Consider the following 19,600-nt stretch of genomic DNA (forward strand, 5'->3'; position numbering starts at 1 on the left):
CATGGAAATATTCATTTAGGGGATGAAACATACATACTCTCCAACTGTACTGATTTTGCAAGACAATACTGGAAGTCAGATCTTAGTATTTGACCTGACCACAATATCAGTTTGTACAGATTTCCTAACAAAATCTGATATTGCTACCACATCAGCTTGTGGGGAACTTTATTCTTTGTGATTTTACAGCTTTAATGTTGCCAGCTCCTCAGTCCTTCTCACCCTATAGCTGCTCCCATTCCAATTGTATTTGGCTCCTTTCCAGTCATAGCTGAGAACAGCTGAAGCAAGTTGGAGTGGGGAGGGAGAAGTTGATATGATTAAGTTGTTTTACAAAGAAAGTCTTTTTAGGGGCTTCTTGCACCTAGCTGTGGTTCCAACTGTTGTACAGGCAGAGTTGCGAATGCTGCCCAACTTGTCCTTTTGCGCTGCTGTCTTTGGTCAGAGCACAAATGTAGAACAGTAAGATGGCATTTTAAAACTAGAACAAAAATTTTGAAGCTTCCAAAGCAGCTAGGGTGTATGTGGGATGAAGTAAAAGTAATCCAAAATGGCAGCAGCTACATGGCGGGTCCTGCGGAATATACCAGAATCTTAATATATGGCCCCCACATTCCACCACACTTTTAAAGTGACAGCACTATGTAAATAAATACATTTTCATTATAATATTAGATATGTGCTACCTACGTCAAGAGTCAACTGGCCTTTTCTTGACTTCTATGCAATTCCACAATAAACTCATCCAAAAGAAATAAAAAGTAGATATTTAGGACAAATTTTTCAAAGGGCTGTGCCCTTCAAATAGGTTGTTCATGTCCGCAGTAGTAGTGCGCAAGCCATGTTTGGGCCAGTAATGCATTTTCAAAAGGCAGCACACTGGAACACTTTTTGTCAACTTTGCTAGTGGACTTCTCCTCCCCCATCTCCTTTTTTGTGTTTTCACATATTTTTGTAATATGTATTCTTGCACCACTAAGAGGGGCTCTCATATGATGTTACTGGAAATGTATTTATTTATGAGGCTACCTATATAAACAAACAAAATTTAGAAGAGGCACAGATGGGGTGCAAATGAAATGCAGGTGCAAGAATTTACACCTGGCATGAGTGGTGTGTTGGCGGCATGGCCAAGAAAGTGGACCAAAATGGAATTCTTAAAGGGTGAGCGCCCACATGCAGTTGGTCATAGGAGAAATATTTTGAATTAGAAAATGTATCTGCAACATGCCTACACCAGGGGTCAGCCCACACCAGTGACATTTCATCATTAACCCAGTCATTTAGCAAAATGCAGCCACAGGCAAAACAAACTGTTATGAGGAGCAGTTTGTGGCTAGTTTGTAGAATAGTAAAATGTTTCCTGCTCACATTTTGACCAACTTCAGTCTCAGAGAAGGGGAAAGGGAAGAGGAGTATCCACTGGCTCAGCAGCCAGAGCACAGCCCAAATGCATCCATAGGACAGGATTTTTAGGACAAAGATTAACGTTCAACATTTGTCAGAGGAGAAATTCAGTATGCTTGACAATCAAACTCTCCTGAATTTTAATGAAAACTTACATGGGGATCTGGAGAGTCAAACACAGGTGCCATGCTACACCTGTGATAGTTACAGACACCACTGCTCAAGGGGCTCTTGATAACTGGAACCTTTCAGAGGACCACAGAGATATCACAAGTATAAGCCAGTCTGATGCCTCTGCATGCATGCAGCAATTTCTGAGTGCCACTGTATTAAATTTCCCCGAGAGAGGCAGCACCAACAGTCATAAAATAATTGTCTTCCAAAGTGCATTTTCTGTATGTCCTGTGTGCTACTGATCGCACCTATATTCTGCTCAGGGCACCCTCCCCTCAGGAAATTAGATGGCCTAATGGGACGAGGAGGAGTTCCATTCTATCTGTGTGCAGGTCATTTGTGATGCAAAAGTTTAATCACAGAGGTAGTAGCACAGTGCCCAACAGCATGTCATGACTCTTACATTCTCAGGAGGTCTGGCTGCTAGGTAAGTAGCATTGTTATGTTTAAATTAATATCTGTGATATTACTAGGGATGGCGTCCCCTCAATAATATATTTATTTGTTGAAGAAAATGGTACTTATCCCATAAAGACATGGTGAATGACTCCTGTTCCAAATTCCCTGACTCTCTCAGAGGAAAATTATTATGCTGCCCACCCATCAAGCCACCAGATGCATCGAAGAAGGAACTCTGAAAATGAGAGTCAGGTGCCCAGTGGCACATTATTGTACAGGCCCCACAATATACCATATAATCCTGGCAAGACTGCATATTACACAACATAGCCAAGAGATGTGGATTAGCTCCACCTGAAGGGCTAGAGATTGACCTTGTCAGACCCACAGAGGATAAGAATGATCATGATCCAAAAAGGCACTTCCAGGCTAACCCCAACACCTCAGGCCAGCATGCCAGAAACACCAGGCAAAGACTGATTGAACACAGTTTCTGAGGCTAGTATTGCCAAGACCTGTATACTTACCACCAAGTCCATAATGTTTGCTCAGAGGGGATGGAGGTAATGGAGAAAAAAAACTCAAAAAACAGCTGCCTCAAGAAATGACTTGTATTTGTAAGAAAAGCAATGAATGCCTGGCACAGTGTAAAAAAATGCTCCCATGAGGCTAAAGTGAAAGAACAGAGGCAAATGTTCTTCAAATACCAGCAGCACACATTGTTAACAATGCAAATATAAACTACAAAATGTTAGACTAATCTAGTCAGCCAGAATACAATGTTAGCCAAAATGTATAAATGGTTGAGTTCTGCCACTCATGGCCTTATGGCTAAGAATTAAAAGGACAGGCACATAAAAAAACCCTAAAAATCCTATCGTTATTGTGATTATTTTTTCTTCCCTCCCCCTTTTGCCTGGCGTGTAGGCATGGGCAACGAGGCCCTCTCAGTTATGGCTCTCTGCAACCGGCCACTGCGACGAGGCACAGTGGCCTGTGGTGGTTCTCGAGAGACACTTGTTCCTTGATCCCCTGGTAAGTATACAGTGGAGGCTGCCACTGCATCCTCACCAGTCCACGTTGAGGCACTGGTTAACTCAACATGGGGGGTGGCTCTTTGGGAGATACGTGTTTCAAGGACCTGCGTCCTTGGCTGTTTGAGGAAAGCTAAAATCTCAGACAGGTAGTTATGGATGGCTCTTGTGGATGTAGCCACAATGCCTAGCTGCAGCTCCATGCGGCCCATGGACTGTGACATGAGACCCATGGACTGTGCATGCTCCCTCTTGATATTTTCCAGCAGCTGCACAATCCTACTGTTGGTTTCCATCAACAGCCTTTCCCCCTCTGTTAGGTGGGGCTGCCCTCTCCAACCCTGATCCCTAGGGACAGGCTGAACACCATGGTGCTCTTCATTCATTTCATCATTCCCCTCCTCCTCCTCAGGAGAGTCACTTTCAAACTGAGGAGTCCTACTGAGTGACTGATCCCCAGGAGACTGTATGTCCATTGTACACTCTGGAGTCCGCTCTGGTGTTTGAAATCCCTCAAAATCTTCCCCAACGTTGCTGTGTGTTTCAGATGACGACAATGGCCACTGCCAACTCTCTGTAGTTCTGGCTGGTGAATCTTCGTCGGAAGCAGGCTCTGAAGATTCCTGTTCTTGTTCAGGCGTGGAGGGTGAGCTCGCTCTCTGACGTCTGGGTTGCCCCGAGCATCCAGGAACCTCCCCATCTTGTTCCCCAGTGACATCTGGCAATCAAATAGAGGAGCAACAACCACTGTATCTGAGGCCAGGAAGATGGAGGAATCTACATGCATTGGACAACACATAGAAAGAAGCCAATTGGGAAAACCACAGTGTTTGTGTTTGGGCAAACAGAAGGGCAGACTAAAGTTTAGTGGCTGAACTGGGTATGTGGCAGTTGAAGTTACTAACCACTTTATATACGTGCACATTGTCCTGCACCCATAACACACACAACTGTGCTGGATCCCACGGCATAACTACCAATACACCTCATTGTGATTGTGACAGAAAGTGTCAGTGAACCTCTCAAAAAGCTCACCTATGAATTGCAGTGGTGTCACAGTCAGAAATCCCTGTGATCAGCTCAGGGTCAATTGTCCAATTGAGTCTCCTGTGGTGTCAGATGTGCTCCACCACTGGCCTGTGTGGTAGCCCTTTGCTGTTCTGAAGCACTGCTGGCTATCTTCTCTTTTGTCCGACGTTTCATATCACCCCTCCACCCCCAGTGTTTTGGGCCCCCCCCCAATCATAGCTGTAGAGCAACTGTGGTTGCCAACAACATTTATCCTGTGAGCAATGGCCTCCCAAGCCTTATCTTTTCTGTATGCATTATTTTCTCAGTGCTTTCTCCAAACGGTATGTGATCCTATTTGAGGACATTGCTCACCAGGACTTTTTTTTCCCCAGATAAGATAACCTTCATTTTGCTCTCTCCTGGCTGTGTCTTCCCTTGCCTGAGGACATTTGGTGGAAATGTGCAAGTGCTTCCCTGTGCACAATTTAATATGGAAGGAGGAGTGGTTAATTATGCTATTGAAGAGGACATTGCAAATGTGCTTAATCTAAATCTACCCATATATAAAAATATACTCCCACCAACTGAAAATGACTAGACTTTTTGCACGCACATCAATCATCGGCTCTCATTACAGTATGATCTACTCAGCACCATTTCTGAATTGTTCACATTTGTGGCTAGAACCCTCACCCTTTTTATGCTTGAAACAAATAAATAATGAGTATCACATGTTTTGGGGAGACAATTTGACTGTAAGAAATCTATCTGGGGCTGTTCAGTTAATACAATACAATAATTTAGCCCAAAGAGCCTGCATTTTTCACTCAGGCAAGGGATATGTGGAAGCACCACTGTAAGACTATCACATCTAAGTAACAGCAGCTGCTGATCATCACCAACTAACTGGTTGCTCTGTAGTGTTGGTGCTAGGATGTGAGGAATGGTGATTCCATGTCATATCTACGCCTTGGCACTACAATCTAGGAAAGTGTTGCTCTTTAAGGACTACATTCTGCTCTTTGATACACACCATGTGCTGCTCTTAAGACCTTCAGCTGGCGTTGTGCATTTCTGTCTGATGGATGCTTTTGAGGTCAGGTTAATCATTTTTGTTAATGGGCTTATTGTTTGTTCAGGAGTTCCTGGGGTGATTTTTATATATATTTTTGTTCTTGGTTTTTAGGACCCCTTCTCAGAGACCCAAGGATCCATCCCTCTATCAGCACATTTATACACTGATCCCTGTCTGTCTAGATCATCATTAGGGTCCTCATCACTCACTATCTGAATGCCTTGAGTATTCTATTTATTTAAAGGGCTACTTACAGTTAATGATTTAATATAATTATTTAATGTGATTAATTTTTGTGCTGGATATTATTTGTGCATTTAATATATTCACTACTTTAAAGTATTCACATTCAAAGTATTCACATTCGGTCTGTGTCTGATTGGACTGTCCAGTTGCATGTTTTATGGAAAGTGAGGATGAGATCGTATTTGTAAAAAGGTATGAGCTCCTTATGGAAATGAATATTAGGGACAAGTTGTCATGCAATCATTGGCTGTGCCACTGCATGAAAATTTTGAAAGGGACTTTGACATTATCCCTCTGTAATACCTGCTGCCTTTGCAATTCTATTTTCTCTAACACAGCCACAGCTGTTACCTTTGTTGCCAAGTATCTTTCAGCAGCTACAGTGTAGGACCATGAAATTAATTCTCAACACTTCTCTAATAGAGTAGACATGCAAAAACAGGGGACTTCTTTTTACCACACAAAGCAAACACACATTCCAGCTAATTTGTATGGAATCAGAGAGATAAAGGGAATATATATTCCAGTTGTGCCATTGGTCATACAAAATGTGTCATTCTTTTGATATATCATCAGAAATTTCCCCATATTTGAATACTCCATTCTCCTGACCAGCACTTTGAACAGAGCCCTCCTAATGATGGTAAATAGAGTAAAATATTTTTTTTAAAAAAAGAGCAAAAACTAATTTGTGAATATTTTTGTCAACATCATTTAATTTAGTTTGATGGGGGAGGGGGGCACGTTATTTTTGTTGTTTGCACATATTTGGGCACCTGTCAGATATTTATGAAAGTGTCCGTGACCCTGGAAAGTTTCACAAATATTAGCACAAGTGGTTATTTCTCTAAAAACAGAATTATGAAAGCTTACAATTTGTCATTCTCCTACTTAAATATTTTTTGTCTCCAAGTCAGGGAGCTGAAACGGTATCATCTGGCATAGCATTATCATCATCACACAAATGACAAATATCCTAAGCAAACAGTTTGTGAATAACTAATGGGCTGATAGTTATTAAAACTATTGGCCAATACTTATGAATAATGAACACATTCACAGATACTGGGATAGGTTTGCTAACTAGCCACTAATGAAAAGGACTAAATTCATAACAAAGCATTCAACCAACTCAAATAACTATGTTCTTGTAAGCTTTATTAAATATCGGTATGGGCCATGAATGCATCACAGGCATAGCCTTACACATACTTTCATTCACTGCACGGCAATCATGGAAACTTTAGCTCAGGGTCAAGAGCTCATGCCACAGTGTCAAAGGTATCAGTTTCTGCCCAAGAATTCCTTTCCTTGATGACTAAAGGTTGCCCTGATTCAGACTGGAACTCGTTAATATAACCAGCTGCTATATTGGAACTGTGAAAGTGGTGTGTCAGCTACAATAGTGGAAATGGAAAATTTGGTTTCCCTAGAAACTGTACTGCTCAGCTGGAGGAATGGATGGCCAAGTGGCTCACTGCCCTGACAACTGGTGACAGGAGGATTAAAACCAAAGTTAAACTGTTACCTAAACTAACTGCCTCAACCCTACCTCCTGGCAATGGGCTGACTCTTCACAAGCAACAGTAAATATGCCAGGTCATTGGTGCAACAGAGACCATAAATGTCTAACAAAATGTGAATCAACAAACCGATTCTGTTCTTAATTGGCTTAAACAACATTTCTCTCTTTTTGAAAGAAGTTTTAAACATAGTGGGCACAAGCACCATGTTGTGGCTGCCCATGATGCGATGCCAATGGCAAGGGAAATGTGAGGAACTGTCCAGACTCCTTCTGACCTCAATGATAATTTGCATCTAATCAAACAATGCCTGTACCCACATAAGCCAGCTTGGCAGCCTGCTTGTTCACAGTGGTACATAACACTGCACAGTTGAACGCCTGGCTCACACTTCTCACAAAGTCATTTTATTTCCTGGCAGCATAAAAATACCTTAAGGGGTGAAGCAACAAGTTTTGATGGTCTCATGAATTGTGGACTCATTCCACGTCCCTGATCCCACCTTGCCCTGACACAATGAGACTTTAGCCACAGCCCAATTTGTCCAGTAGGGAAGTAAGAAAGGTGTGCGCACATGATGAGTGGGGAAGATAAGGATCTGGGAGTTTAGGGCCCATTGCCCTTTTAAGTTTAATGTTTGGTCACACAGTATGCACCTGTTTTCCAAAATCAAAATGGCCTTTTCAGATCTCTGGGGGATGGTTTCTGCTTCAGCCTACTGATTCTATTGCATTTATCAACAGACGTGACTATTTCTTTAAGCTGGCCTGTGCATAGTGACTAATGAGCCAGTATTAGAGGCCTCCCTCTCCTCTGTGTTGTCAAATGAGTCCTCTGTTTCTCTGGCGAAAGACAAGACTGACACTTTCATGTGCCTGTTGCACTTGATCAGTCTTTTCTGATGTGGTAGCTTATGCAGTGTTGTAACTTCTTCTGAGGGCCAGAGTGACACGTTTGTCATGTGTCTGTTCATTATTTTGTGTTTTCTCATTCCCTGCTCTGTATATAGCAAACTACATCTCCTGGATGCTGCAGGCAGGACATCTGCTAAATAGTGCCAGAAGGCAGGACTACACCAGGTTTCTGGAGGCATGGATAAGGTCATGGTGTTGGAGTACTGCTTTGTAGCGCTGGCTCCTTGCACCATGAAAGGCGTTGTCACACTTGCATGGTATCAGTCCTTCCAGTTTGCCAGTAAACATATTTAGAATGCTGGAGATTGTTTACATTGTGTTTTCTGGTTTGTAATCCAAAGAGAACTGCAAGGCCTACCCAGCTGTAGGGATAGCAGGCCAAGAACAGAGCACAGGCTACACTGGGCACTGGACAGCAGACAGACTCTAGGGACAGCAGAAGTATTTAATTAATTTTTGTTCATCTGAGATAATTTGAGAGACTTAAGCCTGTGTTGTGCCTTACCTGCCACTTGGACTGGCAGTGGATCCCTCCCCTGAAGTGTGCTGCTCTTTAAGAATCCCTCCTTTTCAAATCCCACAATTTCTTTTTCACCTCTGCTACTGGATCGTTGCCATTTCCATTATCTTTAGTTTTCCCCACAAATGGAGTTGTTGGACTTGAGTTGTGGGGCAGCGTCTTCCTGCTGACAGGTAGGTGGAGATGTTCCTTGGGCACAACAAGTGTAGCCAGGAGCTCAACAACAGCTGTAATGCAGTTGAGGAGCTTCCTGGGACCTGCCACTGCTGCTCTGGACCTGGGCCTCTGCCTGTATCTGCATCATGCCTCCTGTTGCAGGTGCATTTTTCAAACTGCTTAGGTACCAAGGTGATAGGTGCCTTGTAAATACCTAAGATAGATACAGACAGAAACTGTGCCAGGCACAATCAATTATACAAAACTTAATGCAATGCCAATTGCATCTTCATACTGTGGTTTCACCCACCTTTTCTAGCATCCACATTCAAAGATTTTGCATGTACATTTTTCTTTTGAAAACTGATGGCCATCCAGGGCACCCATCCCTCCCGTACTTTCAAGCTTTTGAAACCTTGGTCCTTTATTTATTTAAAGCACACAAATTCTTGATTCCCTGCCTGATCTAAATGTAAGATTGCAAAGTTCATCTCAGTTTCACTACTTTCACAACCACAAACAATATATGCTTCCTTTTTTCTTGTCATGAATCTGCAAAAAGCACTTATTTGTCTTTGTCAAATGGCAACGGGACAAATGTACCTTATTATCTACCTTCTCCCTTGGAACAACTAGATGCATCTAGATAGTACTGGAACCAAAGGTATACTCAGTTATGCACAGGTATTGGAATGCACGTGTATTTTTAAAATCTGTTTGTCAATAGTGTGCATTTATTTTTTGTCAGAAATGTAACAGCTTTTGTGCAGTTATTTTTGGTTTATGGAGAATTTTCATTGTTTTTAGCATAGAGATCAGAATCAGAAGTGAGTACAAATTAGGTAAGCGAAGTACAAGGGGTCTAGGCCAACATTTACAAGCTTGCAAGCTTAAAGTTAAGCATCTAATTAAGTAGATGGCTGGACCATGATGGGCTGAATACTTGCAATCCCATTGTGTGCCCTGTAGATGTTCATCACCTCTGAAAAATCAGGCCATTCACTTATGTAGGTGTCTAAAGATAGAATTACATGACTAACTTTAGGCAGTCATGTTGGAAATTGTTAGCCTTCGTTACCTGTACGAGTATGACTGGGTGGACAAAATTAGCTCAAAAGAAGAAAATTCAGCAAGGAAGACTGAAGTATTGCCAGCTCTTTATGTTATCACCCCGTGCACTAAAGATGGCCTCAGCCAAAACCCTGGTTCTGAAATGCCACCCTGAAGGGTAAAATCCAGATCCAAATTTTCAACTTGGGATTCTCGCTTGTGATAAGAAAACAATATAAACAATCAAAATCTGCCAAATAAATGCTTTTTAAATAGAAGAATAAAATGATGCAAAGGTTTTAAAATACTGAATAGGTTAAGTGACTAGTCTATGTTAGATTCAAATGGCCTCTACAGTGTCTTTTTTAAGATGATGTGCCAAAAGAACTATATATAATAAAATATTTGCAGTTTTCCATTCAAAGTTAGGCCAATGTTCATAGATAACATAATCATTTTAAAATTGCTCCATGGTGGAGAATTTGCTACAGTGGACATATATATTAAATCAGGAGCAAATGTGGACCACCGACTTGCAAGAGGCTCCATGTGGCCACTGGGCTCCACTCAAACAGCAGTTTGCAGGATCACACCCTAGTTATAATACCAGATTCAAACAAACATTTACCATGGTGAAAATACGATGCAGAAAATTTAACTTCAGCGGCTAGTAAAAGGAGAAAGTAATGCGAGCTTTGACAACATAGTTCCAAATAAGCTACAGTTTCTGAACAGCATGAAAGCAAAGACAAACCATCTAGAGAAAGTTTCCTTTTAAGAAAATTGGATAGAAATACAATGTGTTTGTTTGGAGATACTTCCCATTATACTGGAAGTCCAAGAAAAAGATAAAATATCTAAAAATAAATATTAAAACATAAAAACTGTTTGCTGGTAACAACAGATTAATTAAACATATAAATCATTCACCTTAATATCTATAAACATCAAAACATGATACATAAGAGTGTTTGGCATATATCTATTCACAATTAAGAGGAATCTAAGCTATTTTTCCAAGCAGGCTTTATATGTACTTTTATGACTCAGTATTTTCACCCCAGTGCATATAGATCATGTTTGCATATTATGAACATATCATACCCTTAAAAGATAATTCTGAGAGAGGCAGACACAGACAAGTGCTATTTTTGGTATCTTAAAATTCTTATTATAGGCCCAATTTTCAAGCACCATCTCTTTAACAGTATGTCCAATATCCCAGAAGCTCAAAGGCATTTAAAATGTGCCTAGAGCCTTAAAATTCAACCTACCTTACAAGGAGTTTCCTACCTTGCAAGAGGAATGGTCATTGTGTATCACTGGGTCCCTGTATACAAAATAAAAACAAGAACAGAAAATAAAAACAAAAGACCATTCCCCATCCTGCAAGTCAGGTGGGATTTTAAGGACTGAACAGAAAATGGCATTTGAATGTCCTGTTTAAGAGACAGCATTTGAAAACTGGGCTCAGTCGGGTAAAAAAAAAGAAAGAAAAAATAAGACAGATAGAAAGAAAAGAAATTAAGTCATTTTTGCAATCTTTTATCCTGTGAGACATGTACTTTTCACACCAAGGAAAGAAAATCAAACCACCACGAGTTATCCAAAACATTTATTTTAAGCTTTATAAGAAGTTAATGAACATGGAATAATGAACAATTGAAGAAAAAAGGGAAATGGCAAGAAAAAAAAATTTTGGGGTGAGATGCAGGAGATTGTCGTGCATCTCCCTGGTTCCTGAAAGAGAGAGAGAACATATTAAAAAAATTTGAAAACTTTTATATTTATGCAATTGTATCACACTGGAAACATTCCTGTCTTTTTTTTTTTTTTTACTGCTCATAAATAACCCATTGCTCTGAACGCAGTACTACATATTTAGCTGATGATGACTCATAAGAGTTCTCTTCTCACAAATGCCAGAGCATTCCCATTCACATGGACCCAAATGCCACAAAAACATGTTTCCTTAAACACTTACAATTTCTTTTCCAGCTTTTCCCACAAACTGTTGTTTTATTTGGATAGTTAGGAAACCTTCTTCAATTGCAGTTCTGTGACAAAGAAAAACAACTAAGTACCTGTTATGAAAGGGCTTCAAGTTTAGGAATAATCAGATTAATGCAGTTTAAAGTAATAAAAATTCATAACAACAACAACAATAATAACAACACTGATTGCAACTGACAGCTGTATGTTTATGTGGAGACCTAAAAAACCTCATTTCTATTCACTACAGTCAGTGTTTACAAGAGGGACAATTTTATGTGCCCAACTTTAGACACAGACCCTGACTTTCAGAAGCGTCCAGCAATCACTGTTTACCTACTGACTTCAGATGAAATTGCCAGAGTTTGTTTCTGAAAAGTCAGACTTAAAGCATTTACAGCTGGGCACCCAAAATTATGGATACTTGAACATGTAAGCTAAGTCTTTTCTTTCCCCAATACTCTAACTCCAAATACTTTTCTTTTTAATATTTTAAGATATCATAGCTATGGCAAATATGTGGGCCAGATTCTATTCTCTGCTGCACTGGTGTGAATCCACAGTAAATTCTCTCAAGTCTAAATAATCACTTTTAGCTTCATCAGTATAAATGAGAGCAGAATATCTATAATCACAAAAATAAGAGAGGCATACAAGTTCTAAAATCTGTCCTCAAAAACCATTACTGCATGTCCTTGTAATGGTAACAATTCAAAGATTCGTTATCATTACTTGTGACTACAATATCAATTAACACTTCCAATAAGTAGCAAAAATATATTACTTACAAGAACATTCTACAGGTACTCTTCATTAAACCTGGAGCTGCAGTGCCATTTTTTTCTTATCTTTCAAATGTAGTGTCTGGTGAAGGTCTGGAAAACCTTTTTCCTATTTACAATCAATGTTGGTAGCGGAAGTTATCAAGGGAGTTGCAGAAGGGGTGTTATTTCCATTTTATTTCTGCAGACAAATCTTGGTCATATATTCCACCACGTTGAAATTAAAAACGGTTTCTGAATCCAGGGACTTCTGTGCATGATTTCTTCAAACAGGGTAACTTTTTTGTTTCAACCTTAATATAGCATTCACATATTTATTTGCTCTGTGATTTCATTGTTTCAGATGTGTGCCACCTTTGAAACAATGGACAACAGTAATGGAATGGAGCATGAATGTTTGTTGGAGGACAGAGCCAATAATATTCATTTTGAATGCTATAACTGATATTTTTCTCGTAAATAAATACTATTACTTGATGCCAGATACCCAACAGACTTCTGTGCTGATGATTATTATATACCTGCAAGATTGTAACAGCATGTAATCTGGCCAAAAGTAGGGAGAGTCCTACAATCTACATTTATACCTTAAGTCCAATAAACAAAAATAAATGTTTTCTTTTTGAATTGGATACTAAAAGGATACCTTCTAAAAGTTTCCAGCCATCACTAACCCAGTATTTTGTAATCCAAATTTGTTTTCCTCTCATCTAATCCATACTTTGTTGTATTACTGTCTTTGGTAGGCTCAGCAAAAATGGAATTATATCTGTGTTATCTCCAATTCTTAGTTTCTCTCTTGGCCTTTTAAATTTCTCTACTCCAGCTAAAACAGCTAATCCTTGCTTTTCTCTGCAGAGGCCCTAAAAAATCTGAAGTTGCTTGATAAATCAAATCCATTCTTTGCTAGAAAATCATGAGATCTTTGGACCTTTTTGGATGTAGAGCATACATCATAATCAAAAACTTAACTAAAATTAACTAGTCAAAATATTAATTGAAGATAAATTAAAAGCAGCTTTTCACAAGGCACATGAGTTCCACCTATTTATTTTTTAATGACTAGAGTTCAAGATTCTCTTAATTCTTTTAAATATAAATTTCAAATTTCCAACATTATTTGTACGACTACTGAAATAAAATGACAAATTATGGTGGGGAAAAACATATCACTTAGAGTTCTATGTCATTTGATTAGTGAATTGGAAAGATGACTTTTTAGCTAATATTTTATTAATTTTTGTCGTGAGGGTAATAAATGAAGTGCAATATTATGAAGATTTTCTTCCCCAAATAGCCAATTAAACAATTTTGTTTACAAATATACCATAAGTTAAATAAATTCATTTTTACTTTTTTAATTTGTTTCTCCTCTTTACTTATTTTAATTTACTGCATGACATTTTTATTTGATCTTCCCCAAGACTGATAGGGGCACCTGCACACACCCTAACTGTGGCTTTAAAACATGATGCTGCAACATAAAAAGATTGGTTACCTAACAGACTGCTATGTCTCACTCATTCCCTAATTCTTTACCTACAAGCAACAAGAGAAAAAACAGAAAGGATTCTTACTTTAAAAAAAGCGTGTTTTGAAATCTGATGCTGTCCCTCTGTAGTGGGCAATTGTGGTGAGCAGAAAACCTCAGTGCAGCAGACTTAGTATTGTTGAGGTTTCAGTGGTCTGTGATATGATAACTTGAGTAGAAGCTAGAATAATGCCTATTTAATTTTTTTTCTTTGAGGTTATATGACAAAGTTGTTATTACCTAACTGGAACTTTTATGTATGGATGTTAAATGGTATCCCCGATCTGAAGAGAAGTACCAACAGCCTATATACCCTTCTCCTCAACCAAGCCAAAAACAAGCACACTCTCAAAAAAGTCTCCTCCCCGTCACCTATAACTAGGAAACATTAATTTTATCAAGTTATCCTACAAAAATGAATGTAAAAATTCTTGATAGTCATATAATGAAAATATATTTGTTGCTATAAAAATCTTATGTCAGAAAACCAATAACTGTTTATTCCTTCATATTCTGAAGAGACAGTTTCTAAGTAATCTTGCTTTGAGCAATAAATGTACCAGCAGTTGATCTTGCTAGCAGCAGAAAACAGTTCCAACATAATGAGAGAGCAGGAAAGATTAAAAAAAGCAAAAATGAAGAAAAAGAAAACAACTAATTTACTCTGTATTATCCTAACAAGATATAGGAGAAATAGTTCACTACTGAAGAGGCATGCTACCTACAAATAAGCTTCTCTATCAGCAATCTTAACTTTCCTTCCACTGATTATAACTATACTGAAGTATCATACAGAGGCTCAGTCAGGATTGAGGCCCTCCCTTAGGCAAGGTGCTATGCAGACACGTAAAGACACAGGCCCTGCCCAAAAGAGCTTACAGTCTATGAAAGTAAGTGATATACAAAGGGTGAGGAAAAGAGGATACAGCTAAACACAAACAAACTTGTATATACATATGTATATTTACATTTTGGTAAAATATTAAAGGTCAATCTATCTGCCCCTCCACCTGGCCATCATTAAGTGGATGACTGCTGTATAGAAATCCCAGCAAATGTGGGTCTCAAGGAGAGATTTAAATGAGAAGAGAGTAGTGGCCTTATGGATCAATCAGGGAGGGCATTCCATGCATACGGGACAGTGTGGAAGATGTTATATTAAAAACTGAAATTGTGCAGAGCAGAATTTCTCCAGGTCAGAGTTTATGATGTGTGTGAAGTCCCTATTTCCTGAGACAGACAGTGTGGTTATGTGAGTAACATTTGGCCATTAGGAGGGAAAGTGAAATCATTCATGTAGGACTACACTGATATCATGTTACTTGCCACTGTTTCTCAGTGATTGCCAGTTAGCACAGTAACTCTGAGGGGAGGATATGGAAGGGTTTGGGAAAAAAATCTGAGACAGAAGAAAAATGGGGGTGGACGGAGAAGAGAACACAAAGGAAGGAATGAGGGAAATATTTTCAAATGTGTTCTTCTGACTGAAAGTTAGTTCTTTATGTGTTTGCAAGGTATTAGCTAAACAACTAAAAACATATACAATATTTAATGTACGTTTGACACCATAAAATAAACTGGACCATATGCCAACATTTATAGTTATGTTATTATCTTTCACTATGGAAAGGTGAGAAACAGATTAAACAAGAGACAAAATGCTTCCCCTTACCCTTCTTCTTCCGTACTGAAGCTTGGAAACAGAAAGGGAATGAATTGTAAATCAATTCTGAAGGTAAGCCCATTTTAAATGCTAAATTCTTGACTGATTTTTGAACACAAACATTTTTCTTCTATTCTTAAGAGGTTAATCTCTCCATGCTAACTGTGGATTGTGCATGTATTTTTCAAACCACTTTAAACAAACATCTTGGCATAGCCCAGTTTATCAGGGTTTATACTTTGACTATATAGAAAATTACTGAGTTATAAAACTTAGATACCTCGGCTATGCAGTGTGAGATTTATTTTTTAAAATTAAAAATAATCAATTTGGGCACTTATGATATATAAATGGGCTATGAAAATAGGGCATTTAATATCATTGCAGTTCGGAAGTGGAATGAATTGTAGATACATTTTATATGCCATTAGTTAATACTTTGGATTAATTTCTTTGTAGGATAACAGCAACTGCCATTGGTTAGCAGTAGATGGGACACCCATGCACTATTATGGAGAACAGAGTAAAATATGTCAATACAAGCAGAAATAGAAGGGGTTTGGAGACAGGCAACAAAAGTGATGGGAGAGACTTCCATATGGAGAGGTTGAAAAGATTAGGACTACCTAGTTTAGAGAGGGGACAGGATAGAGATATACAGTATAATGAATGATATAAAAGGAAGGGAATTCCTTTTTACCCTTTCTTGCTATAGAATAACAAGGGAACATTCAATGAAATTAAAAGGCAACACATTTAAAACTGATAAAAGAAAATACATTTGTACATAGCACATAAGTAGTGGAAACTCTTTGCTACAAGACATCATTGAGACTGAGTTTACTAGATTTAGATGAACGGTGGATGTTGTCATTATTCACATATATAAATCTAGTATAAATACACACACCCTCTCTCATACTTCAGGACATAAACCAACCTCTGTTCAATGGGAGTAATAAGAACTTTTCTGTATGAGCATCTTATTTCATTATTGTCCACTATAAGGTTTCGTGTACCTCCTGTTTATAGCCACAGCTAGTGACAGTACATTAAACTAGGCAGACCACTGATTTTATCTAGAATGGCAGCCCCTATGTTCCTTGGGCTGGTGAATGTTAATATCATGGACATGATGACTGTAATCTTGTAGGCACAGAAGAATTTATGCAGTGCTATGCAGCCTTTTAGGGGATAATGAACCTCTGGACTGAGTTTAAACAGTATTCTTTGGACCAAGAAAGCCTTGAAAATGGAGCGTTTGTTTAGTCCCATCAGGATGGAAGTGTAGGGAAAGACATGCTTTAAAAAAAAGAAAGTGCAGGTAGCTTACTGATTCTCAAAATAGTTTCTGATTGGGATGCCAATAGCCGTAAAGCCTCCACTGTATGGAGCTAATGAATACCACCTGAGATAAGTAGGGCTAGGATTGAAGAATGCTCCACCTTTGGGTAGAGAACACCTCCAGCTACACAACAACATTTTGAGCCAGTTAAAGCACTGTTCTTTCCTGAAGTCGTTCTTTCCAGTCCTCCTTTGCTAGAAGGATGGTATGATTCCCCTGCTCACATACACATACTTGGGATTGCTGTCACTGAGCAAGTGCGAGTATAAACAGCAGTGTATTGTAGTGGCAATGGAGACACGACTTAGCCGTACTGAGTATGTACCTATGGGGTTCAGGAGGGCTTGTACTTTGCACAGTTAAGTCGTGGCTTCACTGCGGCTACCTGTGCTACTGCAGCAAATATTGATATTTATACTTGTGCTAGCTTGAGAAGAGCTAGCACAAGCATATGAGTGAGAACAGGGGACTCACACCCCTCTCTCATAGTGTAGATGTACAGAAGAACTGTAAAGAGGGAGAATTATAGGCGTCTCCTCAGGCTCCATAGTGACATGGAAGACTTTGGTGGTGGGCGGGTAGGAGGGCTGCCTAAAGAATATTTTGCTTATAGCAGATTTGCATGATAAACCAGAATGGTTTAAAATTAAACAAAATTTTAACACTCTATGAAAGAAAAAAGTCTCACATTTTAAACCCTGGAGGAAAAATATTGATAATTAACAGATAATAAAAACTTACATTCAAAAAGGTTATGACAAAAAATAATCAAAGCTATGAAAATCTGAGATTTGTACCATCACCATACTAGCCTAAACTAATAGATGTTTTTGCTTGGTTGTAATGTGACCCAAAATAGTTAGGGCCCTATTCAGTACCCCTTTCTTGGTCAGAACTTCCACTTAAAGACAGTGAGAGTTTTCATCCCTTAAGGGATGGATAGTGTCCTTCCTTCCACAGAATGTTAGCACTTTCGAACCTTTATTTTATTAATGTGGCTAATTATCTACAAGACTTGACTCCTTTCATCTGAATGAATGTTAATTAATGCCTAAAATAAAATGATTATGAAACCTGTATTGTTAAACTCATGCAGGATCAGAGTAAGGAAAGAAGAGACCTAAGAGATGATCAAGTCTATTATTCTGTAAGTGAGTGATATAGTTCCTTTATATAATACACATCAGATATTTATCCTAGCCAGATTGTATCTAAACATACATTTATTTTTGTCTTTTGCAAATACTGTCAGATAACATATTTGATAGTCTAGGCTTCTGAAGTACCACTTTTCTCCTGACCCAACAGGAAAAAAAATATTCCTTTCTTCCAGTCAGAAATCCCAAGCGGTTATACAAATCTACAATATACACCCTACTGCTGGGACACCTACATTTACATCACTTAGAATTAGCGAGTCAAAGACTAAATGCTCATCACTTTGCATTGCTAAAAGTTAACAGAATACTCTATTAAGTTTGTGTTCAAACAGAAGAGTCAAAGTGATATTAATATATACACATTTTCAGATTAGAGAGTCTAAGTTGCAGTTGCAGTTGTACTGCTTTAACAACTGTCAACTTTTCAACAATGGCTTCTGGCAACTTACCTTTATCCACTAATGAGAGGCCACAGAAATTTAAAATAAAACAATATTAGATGAACTGAAAGATTAAAAAGCAAGCTAATAAAATATGATACAGCATTACTGTGCCAATCTTTGATGATGCATAAAAAAATGTATCAACATTCTCTTGCAGAGCAGTAAAGGCACACATTTAAAAAAAAAATCACTCATGCACATCATGCATAGTTTGATCTCTCCAGAGATGCAGCATTCCTGAAACTTTTCTATATCATGTACTATCCAGGGTGCAGTTCCTTTAAAATAATTTTAAGTTTTCTTTACATCTCCATTATCTCAGCATGCTTGTTAAAAACACTTTCTTACCAAGCTCTTCAAGCTCTGAGGTCATTGACTTAGACCGCAAGGTCAACGCAGTGGTTGGAGCTCGCTTTGGAGGTGGTGGGGCTTTGCATTAAATAGAAGGATATACAGTATAAGTAAATATACATTTCCAAAGCATAGTATATTCACATATACACTTTTTAGATTCAACCAAAGATTATCACATGGAATACACATTTTTATTAGATTTTAAAAATCTATCTCCAATATATTCATTATAGGACTATCAAATACACGTACACAGTAATTTCTTTGGGGGCAGGAAACAAAACATTCAGTATGCTTTGTGAAGGGCCAGGAGCTTTTCATGGATTGTATTTCTAACCATTTCTGGCTTTCCTACTGGTTAGTCAAAAAAATCAGCAGGCTTATAATGATATACAGCAGAAATCTTTAAGCTAAGTGTTTATACACCCGTATTTTTTAAATGTACCTAACACATTGTGTATGGGCACATAAAAAAATAACTTTAAAAAGAGTCTACCTCACAGTCCTTTATGTCATCCTTTCAGGCAGTAGCCCAGGGACACAGATATACTTTACACTATGTCCTGAAGGTCAGCTCAGGCTCTGAGGAAAATGAATTCCAGCTTTCAGTAACCTCCTCTGAAGATACATAAATCAGAGCGCACAAGCTAATCTCAGTGGTCATGATAGGAAAAGAGGTGGTTCCTCAGGTAGCTAGGAGCCAAGTCATGTAGGTCTTTAAAGATTAATGCAAACATCTGGTTTGTATCTATAGGCCAGTGCACAGTCTTTGGAACAGTGATGTAAAGTTAACACTGCTAGAGAAGTAGTAGAGCATTAGA

At 38.6% G+C, this 19,600-nt stretch overlaps 1 protein-coding gene across 1 annotated transcript in view; it reads right to left on the minus strand.

The window, feature by feature from the left end:
* SHANK2 (SH3 and multiple ankyrin repeat domains 2) overlaps positions 1 to 19,600 on the minus strand; it is a 618,929-nt gene that overhangs the window by 26,295 nt on the left and 573,034 nt on the right. Inside the window, exons 21-22 of the mRNA XM_084631101.1 lie at positions 18,774 to 18,854; positions 15,487 to 15,507 (exon numbers count right to left, since the gene is read on the minus strand). Coding sequence (XP_084487227.1) covers positions 15,487 to 15,507; positions 18,774 to 18,854 — 102 coding nt within the window. The remainder of the gene's footprint in view (positions 1 to 15,486; positions 15,508 to 18,773; positions 18,855 to 19,600) is intronic.

This window comes from Lepidochelys olivacea (assembly GCF_965140295.1).
Source record: "Lepidochelys olivacea isolate rLepOli2 genome assembly, chromosome: 6".
In the NCBI taxonomy this organism is placed as follows: domain Eukaryota; kingdom Metazoa; phylum Chordata; order Testudines; family Cheloniidae; genus Lepidochelys; species Lepidochelys olivacea.